The sequence below is a fragment of the Oncorhynchus mykiss genome, chromosome 12, assembly GCF_013265735.2.
Source record: "Oncorhynchus mykiss isolate Arlee chromosome 12, USDA_OmykA_1.1, whole genome shotgun sequence".
NCBI lineage: Eukaryota > Metazoa > Chordata > Actinopteri > Salmoniformes > Salmonidae > Oncorhynchus > Oncorhynchus mykiss.
In genome coordinates, this window is record NC_048576.1 from 68931081 (window position 1) to 68953789 (window position 22709).

Sequence of the window (22709 nt, forward strand, 5' to 3'; positions counted from 1 at the left end):
GGCTCGTCGGCTCATCTGTATGGGGGGGGGGGGGGGGGGGGGTTAGGGAAGGATAGAGGGAGGAGGAGAGGGAAGGATAGAGGAGGAGAGGGAAGGATAGAGAGAGGAGGAGAGGGAAGGATAGAGGGAGGAGGAGAGGGAAGGATAGAGGGAGGAGGAGAGGGAAGGATTGAGGGAGGAGGAGAGGGAAGGATAGAGGGAGGAGGAGAGGGAAGGATAGAGGGAGGAGATGAGGGAAGGATAGAGGGAGGAGATGAGGGAAGGATAGAGGGAGGAGGAGAGGGAAGGATAGAGGGAGGAGGAGAGGGAAGGATAGAGGGAGGAGGGGAGGGAAGGATAGAGGGAGGAGGAGAGGGAAGGATAGAGGGAGGAGGAGAGGGAAGGATAGAGGGAAGAGGGGAGGGAAGGATAGAGGGAGGAGGGGAGGGGAGGGAAGGATAGAGGGAGGAGGAGAGGGAAGGATAGAGGGAAGAGGAGAGGGAAGGATAGAGGGAGGAGGAGAGGGAAGGATAGAGGGAGGAGGAGAGGGAAGGATAGAGGGAGGAGGAGAGGGAAGGATAGAGGGAAGAGGAGAGGGAAGGATAGAGGGAGGATGGGAGAGCGATGAGGTACTGCGACAGGGTTACTATAAAGGACAGAGATACTGTTTTCACACGGAATGCTCACGTTCTCTGAGAACCATTGACACGACACATTACTTACATTACTTACGTACCCACTTTCTTTGTCCTCCTAACACGTAAATACAATGCACACAGATTATAACATGTGTTCTATGAAGCATCCTCAAAGAGAGAGTGGAAGAAAATACTCAGAAAAGACGAAAGACTAAGACTAAACTGCAATGTAGAACTTCAATAACGTAACTGTAAATGAGCAATACTACAGCTCTATTGCGTCAAAAATAAAAAATAAATAAAAAACACACACACACACACACACGGACAATAGACAAAATAATAAGGTGGATAGTAAAACGGTATAAAGTGAGATTAAACCAACGCCCTAATGGTGTACCTGTGTCTGTTGCCTCCATGAGAAGAGCTCTTCAAATAGAAACGGAAAAGGCTTTGGTACCATGTAATAACGCTCGGTTTCAGTTCTTTATCAACTAGCGTGTTGGGAAGTATGTGTAAGGGTGTGTGTGATTCCTTGTGTTGGTTTGTATGAGTGCACTACACACACACAAAAAGGAAACTATGTCTTGCTTGCAGTGATAATGTCTTGGTTAGCTGTCATTTCAAGGTTGAATGGCAGAAATGCACAAAACAACCATAAGTAATATATCCAAGATCAGGGTTTCGGAGTAATGGATTACATATAACGTGTTACATATAACTGATTACAACAACAAAAAACTAACTGTAATCCGTTACGTTACCAGCAAAAATATTGTAATCGGATTACAGAGTCCTTTGAAAAACTAGATGATTACTTATAGGATTACTTTTAAATTCAGAAAGGATGTTACCGAAAAAAATCTTTGACACCTTTCTGTTCTCAAAGACATTGAAATCAGCGTTTAAAAAAGGAGCAGGTTTCAGTTCGTTCCACCTGAGCGACTCCGACCACAAATCAGAGACCACTATGATGATCACGCCAAATGTGTTTGATGGATCGCGGGGTAAAGAGCAGGAATAGGCCTCGGTAGGTTACAGTCCAAGCTATGTCTGTATCCAAAGATTCTACATCCTACTTGAATAAAGGCTTGGAGGCGAGGACGACAGCAGCGGTGTAGCCTGCGGGCGACACGGATATCACTTAGAATTGATATCTACATAGATGACGCATTGATGTGACACACACTGCAGCTCGAGCTATTTGTTTCTTACGGGTTGTCGTCGTTGTAGGTGACTGTGTATTTTGACCCAATAATGGTTGAATGTAAGAGTTTCAAGCTGCCTATCACGTATTGTTTTTGCGACTGGTGGACAGCCAGTTGCTCTTGCAACAGCTGCATGGTGCAGATCCCAGCATTTGGAATAACAGTTTGAGAGACTCACTCCCTTCAATACGCCACCGTGGTATTGTGCTCCACATACTGTCAAAAACAAGCTTCATTTAAGAAGACCACGAGTGGGGCTTTTATGGTTCAATCTAATTCGTCCTGATAAAAAAAACAAATCCACAGGCCTAACGGACACATGCTCAAACTTGCAGACTTTTGATAGGCTTAACACAGCTACAAATGATTCTTCTCTCTCTGTCCTCAAATGATTATAAACAGAGTAGGCTAATAAGTCCTTTGTTTTTGCGTCATGCTCAGGTAAAACTGTTTGGCTAATCTATATTTCCAAGTCCAATTCTTGAAGATCAAGGGGTATTGAATGAATTGGAATGACTGGAAATCTGACAGACTTTTTTTTTTTTTAATGTCACGATACAGACAAATTGTATTACAGGGGTGTGTGCTTAGTCCCCTCCTGTACTCCCTGTACACACACCACGGCCAGTCCACGCACCACTCCAACAACATCATCCAGTTTGCTGACAACACGACGGTGGTAAGCCTGATCACCGGTGACGACGAGACAGCCTACAGGGAGGAGGTCAGTGACCTGACAGTGTGGTGCCAGGATAACAACCTCTCCCTCAACGTCACTGAGACCAAGGAGCTGATCGTGGACTACAGGAAATGGGGGTCTGAGTAGGCCCCCATCCACATCGACGGTGCTGCAGTGGAGCGGGATCAGAGGTTAAAGTTCCTCGGGATCCAAATCACTAAGGACTTAAAATGATCCACACACATCCCCCTCAGGAGGTTGAAAAAGGTTGGCATGGGGCCCTGAAATTCAAGTTCTACAGCTTCTTGACGGGCTGCGTCATTGCTTGGTATGCCAACAGCATAGAGCTAAAGAGGGTGGTGCGGACAGCCCTGTACATCCCTGGGCCTGAGTTCCCTACCATCCAGGACCTCTATATCAGGCGGTGTGAAAGGAAGGCCTGGGAAATCGTTAAAGACTCCAGCCACCCATGTCACAGACTGTTCTCTCTGCTTCCGCACGGCAAGAGGTACCGTTGCATCAAGTCTGACACTAACAGGCTCCCAAACAGCTAATTTTCAAAGACTGCTAAATAGACCCTTGTATATATGTTTTTGCACTCTCTATGCACACTCATAGAACTCTACACAATCACACACACTGACACTCCACAACGCACATACCATGCGCACACATTTATACTGACTTTACACACACACGCACACACACTCACATACAAATCTTCATTTACGCTGCTGCTACTGTTTATCATATATCCTGATGCCTACTCACCTTACCCCTATATATATTAGAGGTTGACTGATTAATCGGAATGGCCGATTAATTAGGGCCGATTTCAAGTTTTCATGACAATCGGAAATCAGTATTTTTGGGCGCTGATTTGCCGATTTTTTAAAAATATACCTTCATTTAACTAAGTCTTATTTTCAATGACGGCCTAGGAACGGTGGGTTAACTGCCTCGTTCAGGGGCAGAACGACAAATTGTCACCTTGTCAGCTCGGGGGATCCAATCTTGCAACCTTACAGTTAACTAGTCCAACGCAATAACGACCTGCCTCTCTCTCATTGCACTCCACAAGGAGACTGCCTGTTACGCGAATGCAGTAAGAAAAGGTAAGTTGCTAGCTAGCATTAAACTTATCTTATAAAAACAATCATTCAACCATAATCACTAGTTAACTACACATGGTTGATGATATTACTAGATATTATCTAGCGTGTCCTGCGTTGCATATAATCTGACTGAGCATACAGTATCTAACTGAGCGGTGGTAGGCAGAAGCAGGCTCGTAAACATTCATTCAAACAGCACTTAGGTGCGTTTTGCCAGCAGCTCTTCTTTGTGCGTCAAGCATTGTGCTGTTTATGACTTCAAGCCTATCAACTCCAGAGATTAGGCTGGTGGAACCGAAGTGAAATGGCTAGCTAGTTAGCGTGCGCTAAATAGAGGGATGGAAGCTATACTGTTACACTGACAATACTAAAGTGCCTATAAGAACATCCAATAGTCAAAGGTTAATGAAATACAAATGGTATAGGAGGGAAATAGTCCTATAATTCCTATAATAACTACAACCTAAAACTTCTTACCTGGGAATATTGAAGACTCATGTTAAAATGAACCACCAGCTTTCATATGTTCTCATGTTCTGAGCAAGGAACTGAAACGTTAGCTTTCTTACATGGCACACAATTGCACTTTTACTTTCTTCTCCAACACTTTGTTTTTGCATTATTTAAACCAAATTGAACATGTTTCATTATTTATTTGATGCTAAATTGATTTTATTGATGTATTATATTAAGTTAAAATAAGTGTTCATTCAGTATTGTTGTAATTGTCATTATTACAAAGAAAATACAATTAAAAAAATCGGCCGATTAATCGGCATCGGCTTTTTTGGTCCTCCAATAATCGGTATGGCGTTGAAAAATCATAATCGGTCGACATATATATATATATATATATACACATATACACACACACCTCTATCAATCCAGTATGCCTGCACATTGTAAATATGGTTTTAAAACTGACCCTGTATATAGCTACTGACCCTGGAAGTTGCAGGCTGGAACTGACCCAGTATATATCTACTGATCCTGACCCAGTATATAGCTACTGATCCTGGAACTGACACGGTATATAGCTACTGACCCTGGAACTGACCCTGTATATAGCTACTGATCCTGGACCTGACCCTGTATATATAGCTACTGATCCTGGACCTGACCCTGTATATAGCTACTGATCCTGGACCTGACCCTGTATATATAGCTACTGACCCTGGAACTGACCATGTATATAGCTACTGGACCTGGAACTGACACTGTATATAGCTCCTTACTTTCTCGTATTCTTCTTATCTATGATTTTTTTCCTTGTGTGTTTTTGTTCTACCTTGTTATCTTTTGCTCTAATTATTGATTACTGCATGGTTGGGTTTATAGCTCGCAAGAAAGGCATTTCACTGTTGTGCGCGTGACATCAAAACGTGAATCTTATCTGTATCAAAGTACAAAGCAATGGGTTAAAAGAGGCCTACATACACCATAAAGCAAAAGGCAACATCCATGTCTGGCCAGCTATGTAAACTCTAAAGTTGGTTTATCCTGCAATAGATGTCGTTCAATTGGTAATATTCATTTTTGTCTTCTTCTAATGCGTCTTAAGTAGTCTAAAAGCAACTGAAAGTAATCAGATTGTTACACAGTTTGGGTGATCCAGAAGTTACATTACTGATTACAATTGTGGACAGATAACGAGTAACTAACGCATGTCATTTAGAAAAAAAATTGAATCAAATGTATTTGTCACACACACATGGTTAGCAGATGTCAATGCGAGTGTAGCGAAATGCTTGTGCTTCTAGATCCGACCATGCAGTAATATCTAACAAGTAATATAAACTAACAATTTCACAACAACTACCTTGTACACACAAGTGTAAAGGAATGAATACGAATATGTACATAAAAATATATGAATGAATGATTCCCGAACGGCATATTCAAGATGCAGTAGATGATATAGAGTACAATATATACATATGAGATGAGTAATGGAGGGTATGAAAACATTATATAAAGTGGCATTGTTTAAAGTGGCTAGTGATACATTACATCAAGATGGCAAGATGCAGTAGATGGTATAGAGTACAGTATATACATATGAGATGAGTAATGTAGGGTATGAAAACATTATAAACATTATATGAAGTATATGAAGTAACCTACCCAACCTTGTCCAAGATAACCATGCAACGTTCATCTCAACCAGTCTAAAACACACACAAGGGGATGTGAAACCAGCCAGCCACAACACACTTTCTGACTGACACAAAGGATTATGGACCAGACTAGTGTTTGCATGTAGAGAGGGAAGGGTAAGGTTTTGCCCATTTTTAACTTTTGTAGCTTCAGGTCCTAATGCTGGCCTCACTAATAACCACGGCTGCTGCGCCTGTCTCAACAGCAGAGGGCAGCAGATCTTCAGTCTCAAATGGAAGCAATGGCTCAAAACCAACTTGGCTCTCAACTCGAAACCAGCCCCTATAGGCTTAACATGCACTTTTGAAACTTAATGGTGTGCTTTCTTGTATTGTTATACAAGGTGCTCAAAACATAACTTGTCATGCAAGACTCGTCCCTCTCTCCCCCATGTTTCTTCTCTGAACAAACATACTTCTCCACAGACATCATTTTCTCCCCTTTATTCCTATCTGCTTCCACTTTCACTGTCTTCCACCTGCTCCCCTCTGTTTCTCGACACCTCCCTCACAACCTCCTCTTCTCTCCGTATCCGTCCGTTTCTCGTCTCGGTGCTAGGGCCAGCCCAACAGAGGCAGTAGGAGAAGGGGCGGAAACATTCCCAATCTGGGATGTGGAATCTGCCTGTTTACAGCCGAGCCCAGAAATAGCCGCTCTCGCTGCCTGTGGGTTTAACAAAGGCCATCATTAACAGAACCAGAACAGCAGAGCCAGTAGAGAGAGGAGCCCTGGGTGGGAGCCACCACAATACCGGCCTTAGAATGGAGCAGGGCTCTATACTACCACAGCACACTCCTACAGCCTACTACCACTTCTCTATAGGAGACGCCATGACCTCACCCGCTCACACAGAGACACAGACAGAGGGTGAAAGAGAGATTTCTTCTTTGAGAGCATAGGCCATGTTTTGGCCAGCTCAGTGTGTGTGTGTGTGTGTGTGTGTGTATGTATGTGTGTGTGTGTGTGTGTGTGTGTGTGTATATATATGTGTTGTTGGAGGGTAGTGGCTCTGTGTGTCTGTTGTGGGGAGGGTATAGTGGTACACAAAGGCAGCATTGAGGGCGGTGGGCACAGAGTGCAATGCTTGAGGCTGGCAGTGTGACAGAGACAGTCTGGACCCCTACTGTACTGTGCCTCACAGGGGGTTCCACTACCACCAGGCCTCCTGTCCTATCATCTACAATACTGGGTTCCCCAAAAAAGGAGGCTCAGGGGGTACAGTATAACCTGCCATCCTAATGAGACCCAGTCCTAGGATTTACAGTAAAAATGCTCCAATATGCAATTCCTTTCATTGGTTTTGTTACCGCAAGCTACCAACACTATTCAAAAGGAGACTACAGTGAGTGAAAGCACCATATAGAGAACGCCAAGTCAAACTACCGATACTAGAGGGCAAGAGAATTCAACCACCGTCCTGGACTGCACAGACTCTGTGCTTTTTGTGTGTCCGTCTACTACACAGCCTCTTCATCTACGGTCAACAGAACAGCAGCCTATTAAATCATGCTCCCAAACAACCAGATCACAGATCCTATCAGGGAGAGAACAAAAATGGAGAGATCGAGAAACAGCAAGAGAGAAGTTTTAAGTTTCAGTCTTTGGTCTTGAAACGTGCCTCAGCTTGCCGCCCTGACTGCCTGGTTTCGGTACATTTTTGCTCTGAGCAGGAGGGAAGAGAAGGAGCAAGACGTTTCTCCGTTTTCTGGTTCTCTTCCCTATTAAATCATTTCATTTATAGGTCTCCCTCTCTCTCTAGGTTCCGTCACAGCTTGGCCCCACATTGAAGGCATCTATCGATCTCCCCATTTCAAACGTAGGTACACGTTTCCGACGCAGCTCATTTGAATATGCTTTGCACTTTGCTGACCTAGGTTGTTGTCCTGACCATCTGAGGGAGTAGCCTACCTTGCCTAGAGAAAGTCTACACCCCCCCCCCTTGAATTTTGTCACATTTTATTGTGTTACAAAGTGAGATTAAAATGGATTTCATTGTCATTTTTCTCAACGATCTACACAAAATACTCTAAACTCTAAAGTCAAAGATGAATGAAAAATAAAACACTAGTGTGACTTGATCAGTTAAGTATTCACGCCCCTGAGTCAATACATGTTAGAAGCATATTTGGCAGGCGATTACAGCGGTCTTGTAAGAGCTTTGCACACCTGGATTGTGCCACATTTGCCCGTTATCCTTTAAAAAAATAATTATCTTCAAGCTCTGTCAAGGTGTTGGGGATCATGGTTAGACAGCAATTTTCAAGTCTTGCCATAGATTTTAAAGCAGATTTAAGTCAAAACTGTAACTTGGTCACTCTTTTCCCCGAAGTCAAGCATATCCATACCATGATGTAGACACCACCATGCTTGAAAATAAGGAGGCAGTAACTCAGGGATGTTTTGGACCAAACATAAGGATTTGCATTTAGGACAAAAAGTGCATTCCTTTGCCGTGTTGTTTTTGCAATATTACTTTCATGCCTTATCGCATATACAAGCTATATTTTCATTCTGTATATTTGTATTCTTCTTTTCACCCTGTCATTTAGGTCAGTAATTGTGGAGTCACTACAATGTTGTTGACCCATCTTCAGTTTTCTCCCATAAATGCCATTGAACTCTGTAACTGTTTTAAAATCACCACCGGCCTCATGGTAACATCCCTGAGCAGTTTCATTCCTGTCCTGTAGCTCAGTTCAAAAGGACGACTGTATCTTTGATGTGTCTGGGTGGTTTAATACATCACCCACAGCATAATTATTAACTTGACCATGCTTAAAGAGATATTCAATGTCTGATTTGTTATTGTTACACATCCACCAATCACTGCCCTACTTTATGAGGCTTTAGAAAAGCTCCCTGGTCTTTGTAGTTCAATCTGTGCTTGAAATTCAATACTTGACTGAGGGATAATACGTATGTGGTATGTATGGGGGACAGAGGAAGGGTTGGTCACTCAATCATGTCAACCCCTATTATTTCACACAGTGAGTTCATGTAGCTTATGTGATTTGTTAAGAGACATTTTACTCCTGAACTCATTTAGGCTTGCTTAAACAAAGGGGCTAGATACTTAGGCAACAAGTATATTTGAGTTATTCCATTTTTATTCATTTGTTAAAATTGGCTAAATGTTCTTTTCACTTTGACAATATGGATTATTTTGTGTAGATCAATGACAACAACAAAAAACACAATTAAATCTATTTCAATCCCACTGTGTAAATGCAACAACATGTGAAAAAGGTTCAAGGGGGTGTAGACTTCCTATAGGTACTGCATCTGGCCCTGGCCTGGTCCTGCCTTAGCTGTGGTTGGTTGGTTTGCCCGTGGTTTGACCGTAGGGCTAGAGGCTTATGGTCTGTTGATTAGTACTGTACATGTTGGAGTAGTTGGCTATTTAGTGAGGCTCTGATATGTTCATCATGTGTTCTTTCAGCAGCAGAGCAGAGGCAACAAGCTGAGACACGACCCGATACCTCCTGTTCTGTTTTCACAAACACATACACACACACACAATACATACATACATACGCATATACAAATGTGTGATGACAGTAGAACACACACGTAGTACGCAAATGCACAAACGTTCAAACAGTTACAAAGCCCAGAGGGTCACCTCAGTAGATCCAGGCATAATGCCAAAAGTTATGGTTATTATTAGATTTTCAACCAATTCATATATACTATTATTCAATGTTTTTGTCATTTAGCAGACGCTCTTATCCGGAGCGACTTACAGGAGCAATTAGGGTTACGTGCCTTGCTCAAGGGCACATTGGCAGATTTTTTACCTAGTCGGCTGGGGGACTCAAACCAGCAACCTTTGGGTTACTGGCCCAACGCTCTTAACCGCTAGGCTACCTGTTACCCAACTTGGCTGGAACTAAAAGGGCAGTGACGTAGAGAGAGAAAGATATTCTCCCTGTAGTGAAAGCAGACAGACTGACAGATAGGTGGACAGACAGACGTACTCTGTGATCACAGACACACGCTAGTGAGACATAGAGTCAGCTTCCACCTCATCTCGGTCTGAGAGACTGGGTGAGGAGGAGGAGGAGGAGGAGGAGGGGGGGGGGGGGTTAGTGAAGTCCCGTAAATTATGATTCAATCAAACACTACTAATACCGTCTGCATGTCTGCGGGAAGTGCCAGTATTACCCAACACAAACAAAGACACAGACTGGAGACAGAGTAAGGAGAAGCCCGGAGCCTGGCCACACAGGCAGAGACCGACAGAGGAAATGAAGGGCACAGAGAGAAGGGTTCTATTCTCTAAATACTGGCCAAGTCATAGTCTACGTCCTCCCATCTTTCTGGTCAATCTTTCTGGTAAGCTTCTTGTTTGTTTTTACAAACAGTTTGTTTCCAGTAAGTTCCAGTAAGATCAATCAGGAGGAATATGTTTGTGTCATAAACAGAAGTGGGAGTGATGAGGTCTGCAAGTTACATGGAGGGGTAGGGAGAGGAAGAGGAGGAGGTGTGTGGGGTGGTGGAGGTGCTTACCTATAAAGGGAATGGAGGCCATTGCGTCATCCTCTACAGACAAGGGGGCCAGGTTGCCATTGGTACGGTGCGGGGCACCATCTCCTGAGGGGCGAGGGGCGGGGGCAGCGTTGTGGGGGTCAGGGGGAAACACAGGGGGTTCTGTGCCATCTACAGGCAGGGTGTAGTGGGGGTGGCGCATGGCGTGGGCGCTCCTTCGCCCCGTGGGGGGTTTCTGTCTCAGTTTGACCTCCTGGGTCTGAGCTACCACCTCCACCTGGCCTTCCACTGCCCCTCTCTCATGGTTGGTGGGGCGGTAGGCCTTGTCAAGGGGCTCAGGGGTGGTGGAGGCCAGGGGGGATGGAACTGAGGGAACAACACCCTCAGGGGGGCTGGTTTTGGTGGTGGGGGCCCAGCTGAGGTGGGGGCCAAGGTAGGAGGGGTCCCTGAAGGAGGGTTGCTGCATGATACGGCCTGTCTTGCGGTTGAAGGAGGGGCTGTAGCTGCGGTAACCTACTGGCTGGTCGTCCAGGCTCTGTCCGGTGGGCAGACGTCTGCTCTGGGGGGCTGGCTGTTGGGGCTGGGGCTGGGTATGTGGGTGGGACTGTGATTGGGTTTTGTGGTGCGGCTGTGCTAGACGGCCCATAGAGGGGGCCGGCGCAACACCGTAATGGTTCCCCTGCCTCTGATAGGCCTCAGTTCTGGGTGCTTGCTGTGAGGCCTGCTGCAGCCAGGCGGGCCTCTCGAAACGGGGTGACCCCAGCATCTCCAGCGAGTGGCCATTGCGGTCGTACTGTACCAGCAGGTTCTCCGACCGGGCTCTGCTGCCGTAGGAGGAGTGGTGACTCTGGTCCCGGGCCCCCTCCCAGTCTCTGTAGGTCCAAGAAGGGTCCCCGTGGGGGCCGGGGCCTGACTGTTGCAGTAGCATCAGGGTGTCCTGGGAGGCGCTGTGGGGCCAGCCGCCCGGACCCTGTCGGTGGCGCCCGGGGCCTGTCTCACACAGCCTGTCCTGAGAATAGCTGCGGTGGCGTTGGTGCATGCTGCCACTGCGGCCCTGACGCTGCTCAGCAGCTTGGCTGTAGTACCACTCAGACAGGGCCTGTTGGCAGTGATGGCTGCGGCTGGGGCTCGGCTGGGGAGGGCTGGCCCAGGCCTGGCTGCCCTTCCAGGGCTGAGAGGAGGCGGTGGTGGCGGTGACATTGTGGTTGACGTAGTGGACACGCAGAGGGCTGCTGAGGGGCCCTCCTGAGGAGGAAGATGAGGAGTAGGAGCGGCCCCTGGTCTGTCCCGTAGGCTGCTGCCCGGTCACACCGCACTGGATCTCCTCCGCCCTGTGGGGGGGGCTTCTGTGTCCGCCCCACCCCTCCTGCCAGCTGGCCGGGCTGCCCACGGTGGAGCGGTTGTCCAGGGGGGACAAAGGGCTGGCGGAGCCTGCCCAGCGGCTCCAGTTGTCCAGCTGGTTCTGGCCCATAAGGGCCGGGGCCCCAGAGGGACGCTGGGACTTGGCGCGGGGAGCGTAGCAAAGGGGCGGGGGTACCGGAAGGTTCCGGGCTCCCCCTGTGTAAGGCTCGTTGCCCCTCAGGTAGGCATCCTGGGAGTATGCCTGTAGTGGGAGACAGAGAGGGAGAGAGGTGAGACACAAACAGGAGGAGTTCAGGTGACGAACAGAGGTCAGAGGGGAAGGAAGGAGCGATACTATTGCTTTGACAGTCACAGGTTTGACCGGCACAGCATTCAAAGCTCCTTGTTAACTATGATGTTACACAGCAAGCGACGTCTAGAATCATCTGTGTTCCTCCTCCTACCACCACAGTCTGCTCAGCCATGGTGACTGTTAGGGGCCCCAACTCAGCCTCCAACACAAACACAGCTACTAGTTAGCTGCAGGCACTAGCACGCGCCTTGAGCAAGAGCCACAACACAGCAACCGTCTGAAGCCACACAGACACAGAGCAATGTTCCAAATATACCGCTACAACAAAACACTGACTTAAAACAACAACAAATCTGGATCTATCAAAACAAGCACAAAATCTCACTGTTACGGCGAGCTTGATCCAATACGCCCGCAACAACACCACACGTCTAAAGTATCGCTCAGCGTTCAGCCCCTCAAGCTACAGCCGCAACACCGATTAAGAAACTACAAAGCTACAGACTTAAAACCACTTTGCCCAAAATTAATTTATATCAAAAGGGTACACTTAAAGATGAAGTGTTCAGGCTTTACCTCAGAGAGCAGGGCAGGCCCACAATCAGTCTGGCAGTGTCTCTCAGGCTCAATACTGGCTTCAAGTCACTCACAGAGGAAGAGGAGAGGAGGGGAACTCTGTTTGCTTCCCACAGACACTAACACTCCCGTTGCTACGATTTACCGCGCTCTCCCTCTCTCTCCTTCTTTCTCGAGGTTATGTCTCGACTTCTTCTTTAGACTCCTTTTTTTTTGTCTCTCTCGCTGTTCTTTCTTGCTATCTGTCGAACTTTCTTTTTCGTTCAGAATGCTGTCCTCAGACAAGCCCTTCCAAACTCTCTCTCTCTCTCACACTCTCTCTCTCTCCCCTGTGGGAGGGTGGAAGGGGGCATGGCTAGAGCTGGTGATGTCACCACTGGAATGCAACCGATGCCCGTGGTGCGTTGAGGGGCGGAGTGAGAGGAGAGAAGGGTGGAGGCGTGTAGGGGTGGGGGAGTGGTAGTGGGGTTGAAGGAGGGCAGTATTTGGAAGGGGAAAGACTTGGTGCTTGGTGGGTAGGGGGTTGTGTGTGTGAGAGAGAAGCCCAGGTCGGGCGCCCAGGTCTGGGAAGTTGTGTCAGCGTTGTGCCCCTGGGTTGCTTCTCCTGGTCCAAAGAAGAGGCGGTGACATGCTCTGCATGTCTGGTCATGTGAGTAAGTGGTGGAGCAATTTATGGACCGAGGCAAAATGTGTGCGTGTGTAGGTAGCCACTTTTCATGTGACGCTTCCACAGAACTTTGGATAATAGCTTGAATGAATGTGTGTTGTAATCTAAGGACAGACTAGAAAGCATCTGCGTCACAGCCTAGCTAGTTCCTGAGAGCTGAGAATGTCAACTCAAAGCAATGGAATGACAAGCATGACGATATCCAAGATGTTCTCTCTCTGTAGTATTAGTATTCTTAAATCAACGAACTTATCAATGAATTTGTCAGGTATTCATTTCTGAGTATTTCTATTAGGGTGTAGTGTGGTTGAAATATCATACTCACACTTACCAGCTGCAGCACGTCTTCACCTTTTGGCATTATAGAGACCTCCAACACACTCTCACTGTGGAGGGAACGAGAAGAAAGGAGAGAGGAACAAGGAAGAGAGGGCAAAGAGAGGGGGAACCGAAGAGAGGGGAGAGAAGGAGGGAGGAAGGGAAAAAGGAACACAGATGGAAGGGTAGGAAAAACAATATAATTCCACATTTTTTCCAAACTCTATCATGTTACAGTAAGAGAAGACTTTCCCCCTGTTGTGACGAAGGGTTTTGTTTTGCTGTGAGAGGGGTTGATCAGCAACCATGTCACAGGAGACCCTGTTGACGATGACCCTGGTGACTCTACTGCTCTCCGTGGATGTGTTCTGGACACTCAATGCTCCAGGCTATTCTCTTCAGGAGGAAGTGCTCACACAAGTCAAGGACGACTTACACAACTGAACATGTTCCACATTCCAGAATCATGCTATACATACATTAAAAAATGCAAAGTAAACGACACGAGACATGTCTCGTACATAAACGACACATACAGTGCATTCGGAAAGCATTCAGACCCCTTGACTTTTTCCACATTATGTTAAGTTACAAGCCTTATTCTAAAAATAATTACATAAATAATTTCCCTCGTCAATCTACACACAATATCTCAAAAACTCAGAAGTTTTTGCAAATGTATATATTTTTTTTTTCTACAGAAATCCCTGATTTACATAAGTATTCAGACTGTTTGCTATGAGACTTGAAATTGAGCTCAGGTGCATCCTGTTTCCATTGAGCTCAGGTGCATCCTGTTTCCATTGAGCTCAGGTGCATCCTGTTTCCATTGAGCTCAGGTGCATCCTGTTTCCATTGAGCTCAGGTGCATCCTGTTTCCATTGAGCTCAGGTGCATCCTGTTTCTACAACTTGATTGGAGTCCACCTGTGGTGAATTCTGTTGATTGGACATGATTTGGAAAGGGACACACCTGTCAATATAAAGATCCTACAGTCGACAGTGCATGTCAGAGCAAAAACCAAGCCAGGAGGTGGAAGGAATTGTCCGTAGAGCTCCGAGACAGGATTGTGTCGAGGCACAGATCTGGGGAAGGGTACCAAAAAATGTCTGCCGTATTGAAGTTCTTCAAGAACAGTGGCCACCACCAAGACTCTTCTTAGAGCTGGCCGTCCAGCCAAACTGAGCAATCCGGGGAGAAGGGCCTTGCAAGGTCAGAAGGGCCTTGGTCTGACAGAACTCCAGAGTTCCTCTGTGGAGATGGGAGAACCATCCAGAAGGACAACCATCTCTGCAGCACTCCACCAATCAGGCATTTAATGTAGAGTGGCCAGACGGAAGACACTCCTCAATAAAAGGCTCATGACAGCCCGCTTGGAGTTTGCCAAAAGGCACCTAAAGGACTCTCAGACCATGAGAAACAAGATTATCTGGTCTGATGAACCAAGATGAAAAACTCTTTGGTCTGAATGCCAAGCATCACGTCTGGAGGAAACCTGGCACCATCCCCACGGTGAAGCATGGTGGTGGCAGCATCAAGCTGTGGGGGTGTTTTTCAGCTGCAGGGACTGGGAGACTAGTCAGGATCGAGGGAAAGATGAACGGAGGAAAGTACAGAGAGATCCTTGATGAAAACCTGCTCCAGAGTGCTCAGGACCTCAGACTGGGGCGAAGGTTCACCTTCCAACAGGACCACGACCCTAAGCACACAGCCAAGACAATACAGGAGTGGCTTCGGGACAAGTCTCTGAATGTCCTTGAGTGACCCAGCCAGAGCCCGGACTTTAACCCGATCGAACATCTCTGGAGAGACCTGAAAATAGCTGTGCAGTGACGCCCCCCCGATCCAACCTGACAGAGCTTGAGAGGATCTGCAGAAGATAATGGGAGAAACTCTCCAAATACAGGTGTGCCAAGCTTGTAGCGTCATACCCAAGAAGACTCAACACTGTAATTGCTGCCAAAGGTGCTTCAACAAAGTACTGAATACTGAGTAAATGTGACATTTCAGTTTATTTTTTAATTCACCCTCTGAATAGCACACATACACAATACATGTCTCAATTGCCTTAAAAATCCTTCTTTAACCGGTCTCCTCCCCTTCATCTACACTGATTGAAGTGGATTTAACAAAATTTTAAAAACCTGTTTTTACTTTGTCGTTATGGGGTATTGTGTGTAGATTGATGAGGGGGGGAAAAAACTATTTCATCCATTTTAGAATAAGGCCGTAAAAAAGTCAAGGGGTGCGCTGTACATACTGTGGGTACACACAGACGCACACGCAGTACAGTGGCTCTTACCTGTTCTGTATGAGGGCGATCACCTGGGAGTAGGTTTTCCCCAGGACACTCTCTCCATTCACCTTCACCAGCCGATCCCCTGCAACACACATACGAACATACATATTTCAATCCCAGTATGACCAAACACAGCACAGATATTCAGTGATACACTCTCAATAAAAAAAGAACAAGAGCAACCCCTCCACCCCCATCCCTTACTGACCCCAGTCACACCCCCCCCCCCCCCCCCCCCCCCCCCAGACACAGGACTCCTGCAGAGGAATATCCTGGTGGGGAAGGTCAGGGGAGGGAAGGTCAGGGAGACCCCAGACCCAGACTTCCTGCTGAGGGATGTATGGGGGGTGGTTGAGATAGGGACTGAGGATTTGTGTATGGAAATATAGAACTATGTGCTTGCAGTAGTTGCTGTGAAGTCAGGAAGGACACAGTGTCGCCTCGGGGTTTGTTGTGTGTTGATATACCAGATCATAAGCCTGAGGCAAAAGGCCTGGATCTGTTTGTGTTTGGCAGGAGAAGGGATGAGTCATTCGTTATGTGTTAGTGTGTGGATGTGTTTTGGTGGTGTGTGTGTGTGTGTGTGTGTGTGTATTTATATGGGAGTAATGGTTTAGCTTGGCTGGGCTGCAGGGAGAGGAATGCTGCCCAGCTTAGCTTGCAAGACACAACAGGAAAACGTCTCTAATTAGCTCCAACTTACACTGCTGGGTATTTGTCAGCCTGTGTCATTCTGTTCTCATCAGTATCATTACTAATTTCCTAAGACAATAATGCAACTTTAATGTGTGTGTGTGTGTGTTTTTTTGCTGAACATGGTCTGGTGGGTATCCTTGTTGAATCATTGGGAGCACCTGACTCCTTCCTATCATCCATGTGTGATCATGTCGGACGCTCCTAAGGTTATTTCCATTGCAAATCAGGCTGTTCCTGCACACACACAATCTCCCGTCCCTCTCTTTCAAAACAGACATTTTCCTTACCTGTACACAAGCCAGCCTGGTGAGCGGGACCTCGCTCTTTCACATTCTTGACAAATATGGTGTCCATTGGCTCCAACCTACTTCTCCCTACATGGCACAATGCAGTATGTTACGGTCACTTCTTTATTCAATTGATTAAATAGGACCTGATGATAACTATTAAATATATCATTGCCCACTGGACACAGACAATTCAAAGTCTATTCAGTGTTGGTTCAACGTAATGTCTTTGAAATTATGTGCAAACAACAGTGAACCAGTGTGAGCCTAGTGGAATTATACTATAAGCGCCAATATCATGACATGAGCATAAATACCGCCAATAATCCAATTGAGACTCAATAAAAGGACAACTCTATGCACAGGTCCAAGTTCAGGTTCACTCCACCTTTTCTTAACAGTGGGCATTACAAGCTAAAGAATCAAACTGTTCTAGGAACAGTGTTTTGGGGCCACAAGGTCATCGGCAGCAGGGGAAGCAGTGTAGCTAGAGGGGGACCCTGGCTAGGAGTGGCGGTGACATCACCGAGACACCAGAGTCTAGTGGTGACGGTGTTGACTGAGGGAGACAACTTACCCTTTCCATTCCCGTTCTCCTCGTCCTGTGAAGACAACGAAAAAACAAAATCAACACTGATATCCAGGCCCATACAGACAATGTCACCCAGGGAACAAAGCTCCATGGCAGCCTAAACACCTGTTCACAGAACATCCACCTCTTTCCAGGAAACCAGAATGACACAGGTGTTAAGGAAGGGTGGAGTTGGGTGAGGAAACATGAGCTCATTGTAATGGCTGAAATGGAGTAAATGCAACAGAGTCGAACATGTGGTTTCCATATGTATGATGCGTTTGATACCGCTCCATTTATTCCATCCCAGCCATTACAATGAGCCAGTCCTCCTATAGCTCCTCCTACCAGCCTCCCCTGGTGTGCACGTGTGGTTGTTTGTGTGAATGGAAGCTGCCAAACATTCAAAGTGTCCCCTCAGCTCTTACAGTAACACAATGAGAATAACGAGGCTATATACAGGGGGCACCGGTACCGAGTCAGTGGGCGTGGGTACAGGTTAGTTGAGGTAATCTGTACATGTAGGTGTGGGCTAAGTGGCTATGCATAGGTAACAAACAAACAGCGAGTAGCAGCAGTGTACAAAAGGGAGGGGGGGGGGGGGGGGGGGTCAATGTAAATTGTCTGGTGCGGTAGCAGAGAAAACAGTCTATAACTTGGGTGACTGGAATCTCTGACAATTTTATGGGCTTTCCTCTGACAGCGCCTATTATATAGGTCCTGGATGGCACTACCTCTGTAGTGCCTTACGGTCAGATGCCAAGCAGTTGCCATAACAGGCGGTGATGCAACCGGTCAGGATTCTCTCGATGGTGCAGCTGTATAATATCCTTTTGAGGATCTGGGGACCCATGCCAAATCTTTTCAGGAGGAAAAGGTTTTGTCGTGCCCTCTTCATGACTGTCTTGGTATGTTTGGACCATGATAGTTTGTTGGTGATGTGGACACCAAGGAACTTGAAACTCGACCTGCTCCACTTCAGAGGGAGGTGTTTAGGCCCAGGGTCCTTAGCTTAGTGATGAGCTTTGTGGGCACTATGGTGTTGAATGCTGAGCTGTAGTCAATGAACAGCATTCTCACATAGGTGTTCCTTTTGTCCAGGTGAGAAAGGGCAGTGTGGAGTGTTATTGAGATTGCGTCATCTGTGGATCTGTTGGGGCGGTATGCGAATTGGAGTGGGTCTAGGGTATCCGGGAGGATCCTGTTGATGTGAGCCATGACCAGCCTTTCAAAGCACTTCATGGCTACCGACGTGAGTACCACGGGGCGGTAATCATTTAGGCAGGTTACCTTCACTTCCTTGGGCACAGGGGCTATGGTGGTCTGCTTGAAACATGTAGGTATTACAGACTCGGTCAGGGAGAGGTTGAAAATGTCAGTGAAGACACTTGCCAGTTGGTCTGCGCATGCTTTGTGTACACGTCCTAGTAATCCGTATGGCCCAGCGGCTTTGTGAATGTTGACCTGTTTACAGGTTTTGCTCACATTGGCTACCGAGAGCGTTATTACACAGTCATCCAGAACAGCTGGTGCTCTCATGCATGCTTCAGTGTTGCTTGCCTCGAAGTGAGCATAAAAGGCATTTAGCTCATCTGGTAGGCTCACGTCACTGGGCAGCTGGCGTCTTGGTTTCCCTTTGTAGTTCGTAATAGTTTTCAAGCTCTGCCACAACCGACGAGCGTCAGAGCCGGTGTAGTAGGATTCAATCTTAATCCTGTATTGAAGCTTTGCTTGTTTGATGGTTCGTCTGAGGGCATAGCGGGATTTCTTATAAACGTCCGCATTAGTCTCCCGCTCCTTGAAAGCGGCAGCTCTAGCCTTTAGCTCAGTGCGAATGTTGCCTGTAATCCATTGCTTCTGGTTGGGATATGTACGTACGTTCACTGTGGGGACGATGTCATCGATGCACTTATTGAGTAAGCCGATGACTGAGGTGGTGTATTCCTCAATGCCATTGGATGAATCCCAGAACATATTCCAGTATGTGCTAGCAAAACAGTCCTGTAGTGTAGCATCCGCGTCATCTGACCATTTCCGTATTGAGCGAGTCACTGGTACCTCCTGCTTCAGTTTTTGCTTGTTAGCAGGATTCAGGAGGATAGAATTATGGTCAGATTTACCAAATGGAGGGCGGGGGAGAGCTTTGTATGCATCTCTGTGTGTGGAGTAAAGGTGGTCTAGGATTTTTTTCCCCCTGGTTGCACATGTGACATGCTGGTAAAAAATTGGTAAAACTGATTTAAGGTTACACGCATTAAAGTCCCCAGCCACTAGGAGCGCCGCTTCTGGGTGAGCATTTTCTTCGTTGCTTATGGCCTTATAGAGTGGGTTGAGAGCTGTCTTTAGTGCCAGCTTCGCTTTGTGGTGGTAAATAGACGGCTACGAATAATACAGATGAGAACTCTCTTGGTAGATAGTGTGGTCTACAGTTTATCATAAGGTACTCTACCTCAGGTGAGCAATACCTCGAGACTTCTTTAATATTAAACGCACCCGCTGTTATTGACAAAAAGACACACACTCCCACCCCTCGTCTTACCAGAGGTAGCACCTCTGTTCTGCCGGTGCATGGAAAATCCTGCTAGCTTTATATTTTCAGTTTTTTCATTCAGCCACGTCTCGGTGGAACATAAGATGTTACAGTTTTTAATGTCCCTTTGGTAGTATAATCTTAATCGTAGGTCATCAACTTTATTTTCCAATGTTTGTCTTCCATTCTTCTTGCTAACATGCAATGGGTGTTTACTCGCTCGCCTCCGGATTCTCAGAAGGTGATTAGCATGTGAAGCTACATGGCACGTGAACCATCTTCTTTTACAAGCTGATTAGCATGTGAAGAGTGACTTCAGTGGTATCCCAGCCAGTTCTCTCAAACAAACACACCTGTTCTGGTTTAGGAGCTCCTAATGTTCAGCACACACAGCAGAGACACTCAGACAGGTTTGACTGTCTGCAGGTGGTGATGTCATACACAGAGCCAAACACGTGTAGTTGTCTGCATCAGACAGACGAGGGCAGCACTGAGCACACAGTCTGTCTGTCATAGGTGCTGTTTGATAGGGTGATAGACTGATGTAGGCGCACACACGTGTACACACACACACACACACTGAGCTGAGTGGACAGTTTGGGGTGACTGGCTCCTGCCTGGCTTTAGGCAGAGCTGAGTGGGCTCATTCCTGCCTCCACAGACAATAGTGGGGGTTTATGGCCAGAGAAAGGAGGGCTGCCGCCCCAGAATAGACCCAGGAGCCAGGGAGGCTCCCCAGCTGAGCTGACCCCCCGGGTGGACACATGCGGGCCTGTGGTGGGGCTGAGGACCGAAAGATGGAGATGCACTATCCTCGTCTCTACATCTCTCTCTGATTCTCTCTCTTGCTCTGTGGATATAGATGTAGGGTTAGGGACAGCTGTCATGCATGCACTGATCAATCCGTTAGGACAATCATCAGGCATGTGTCCATGATGAAGGGAGTCACATCATACAGGTCTTTGATGTGGCCCCAATGATGGGCAGTCACCTCTGAGGCACCTTCAGATGGGTAGGGACAGAGGGCTGCGTTCTCTGTGCCACTCGCTGCCCCTCACAGCAGCATGTGACCCTGGGGACAGGACAGGCAGCAGTGGGCCCATTGTCCGTGGTGGTTCTAGTAGAGGGCATGGTACTGCCGGTCCAGGCTGGGGGTAATATGAAAGTGGTACCAGGCAGGCCAGGACAACAGAGCCGATTGACACTTTTGTGTCCCAAATGGCACCCTATTCACTTTATAGTGCACTACTTTTATCCAGGGCCCATGGGGCTGTAGTATACTATATAGGAAATAAGGTGCCATTTTTGGGACACACAGACAGTGTCCTGTCCTTACTGCAGCTGCTGGGCTGGGGGTTGAAGGGGGAGGGGGTTCATCATAATAGGGCCCTTGTTTTGGCTGTAACACCCCCCCCCCCCGTCGCTCTATTTCACATCTGTAGCTCTGTCTGCCCGACAACTCAGAGAACAAAACAAAACACCCACCGGGATGATGCTTTTTCTGATGAGATTGTTATCTATGCCGCTGAATGGCTGTATAGTTAAGACAGGACATATCTTTCAGTAAAACACCGTTGTTGTCCCTGTACTGTTTCTTACAGCAGTGTCCTCCTTTTGGAAAAAGGTATTCGTGAGCCAAAAGGTAAATCAGTCCTACAGGAGTATGGAGGTTGTGTATCACCCTTCCCCTTCTGTCCTTCGCTTGCTTATCCATCTCTACTCTAATGACAGGGCTCTTCTTATGACATCCATCTGTCTATGTCCCTAATCTGATTAACTCATAGGAGTCTACCCCAACACTTTAATTGGCTACGCTGGTTCAATCCCTGCATTTAATTGGCTATGCTTGGCTTGTCCCCCATTGTGTCCTGATTCTCTTGACCTTACTGCTCCTGTGTTCGGATTGATCTACGACCTTCCTGCCCTGTGATCTGATTGGTCCCGTCTTAATGCCCCAGCGATATGATTGGCTCAGCCTTACTGCCCATGTGATATGATTGGCTCAGTCTTAAAGGGATAATCCACCCTAGAAATGAAATGTGACGAGATACTTCATCATGATACGGTTCTCGTCCCTGGAAATAGGAATAACAAACTATCACATTTCATGACGCTTTTAAAACAATTACCTGAACACTCCATATCGCCAAATAAGCCAATAGGGGGATACTTGTGTAGAACACATCCATCTGTCTATATCGTCACAACAAAGTCTATATTTTGTTGAAATGTCCTTAAAGTTCACAGTGCACCTTCAAATTAATAACCTTTCTTCCTTCAACGACCATGACACAAACCTGTTTTCTCCTCGAGTTGCCATAGCAACCTGACTCACACAGCTTTGCGCTAGAAATGCGATCGCTACCATGTCGAACATGGTGATATTGTAACTCCTAAATATAGCAACACCTCGCGGCACAACACCTCTCCCCTATTTGACCTAGATAGTTTGTGTGTATGTATTGATATGTAGGCTACGTGTGCCTTTTTGAAATGAATGTAGTTCTGTCCTTGAGCTGTTCTTGTCCATTAATGTTCTGTATTATTATTATTATTATTAGTATTCTGTCATGTTTCATGTTTTGTGTGGACCCCAGGAAGAGTAGCTGCTGCTTTTGCAAAGGATAATGGGGATCCTAATAAAATGCCAAAATTGATAGGGCAGTTTGTTTCAGGGATTTTACAACTAGCTACTGTAACTACTTCACATGCTGATATTGACTTTGGTGCTATTGTGTGTAGCAATTTTTTAGCTAGCCAGACAGCCTTTCTAGAGAGAGCATTGCATTGTGGGGTTTGTAGTCGACTTGAGCTCTGCAGATTTCTACAAGTATGTTTTTTGCTTCC

The 22709-nt window shown here is 46.7% G+C and overlaps 1 protein-coding gene across 9 annotated transcripts in view; it reads right to left on the reverse strand.

Annotated features, from left to right (window-relative positions):
• The window catches only part of arhgap23a (Rho GTPase activating protein 23a), a 99877-nt gene that overhangs the window by 12720 nt on the left and 64448 nt on the right, over positions 1-22709 (reverse strand). For 6 of the 9 annotated variants that reach the window (XM_036938199.1, XM_036938197.1, XM_036938198.1 and 3 more), the window contains exons 3-8: positions 17339-17363; positions 16762-16848; positions 15782-15860; positions 13487-13547; positions 10286-11867; positions 1-15 (exon numbers count right to left, since the gene is read on the reverse strand). The exon at positions 1-15 is cut by the window's left edge and continues 138 nt beyond it. In XM_036938199.1, the coding sequence (XP_036794094.1) occupies positions 1-15; positions 10286-11867; positions 13487-13547; positions 15782-15860; positions 16762-16848; positions 17339-17363 (1849 nt within the window). Of the gene's footprint in view, positions 16-10285; positions 11868-12494; positions 12815-13486; positions 13548-15781; positions 15861-16761; positions 16849-17338; positions 17364-22709 lie in introns of those variants that run through there. The other 3 variants (XM_036938194.1, XM_036938196.1, XM_036938200.1) reach the window with 3 other exon arrangements.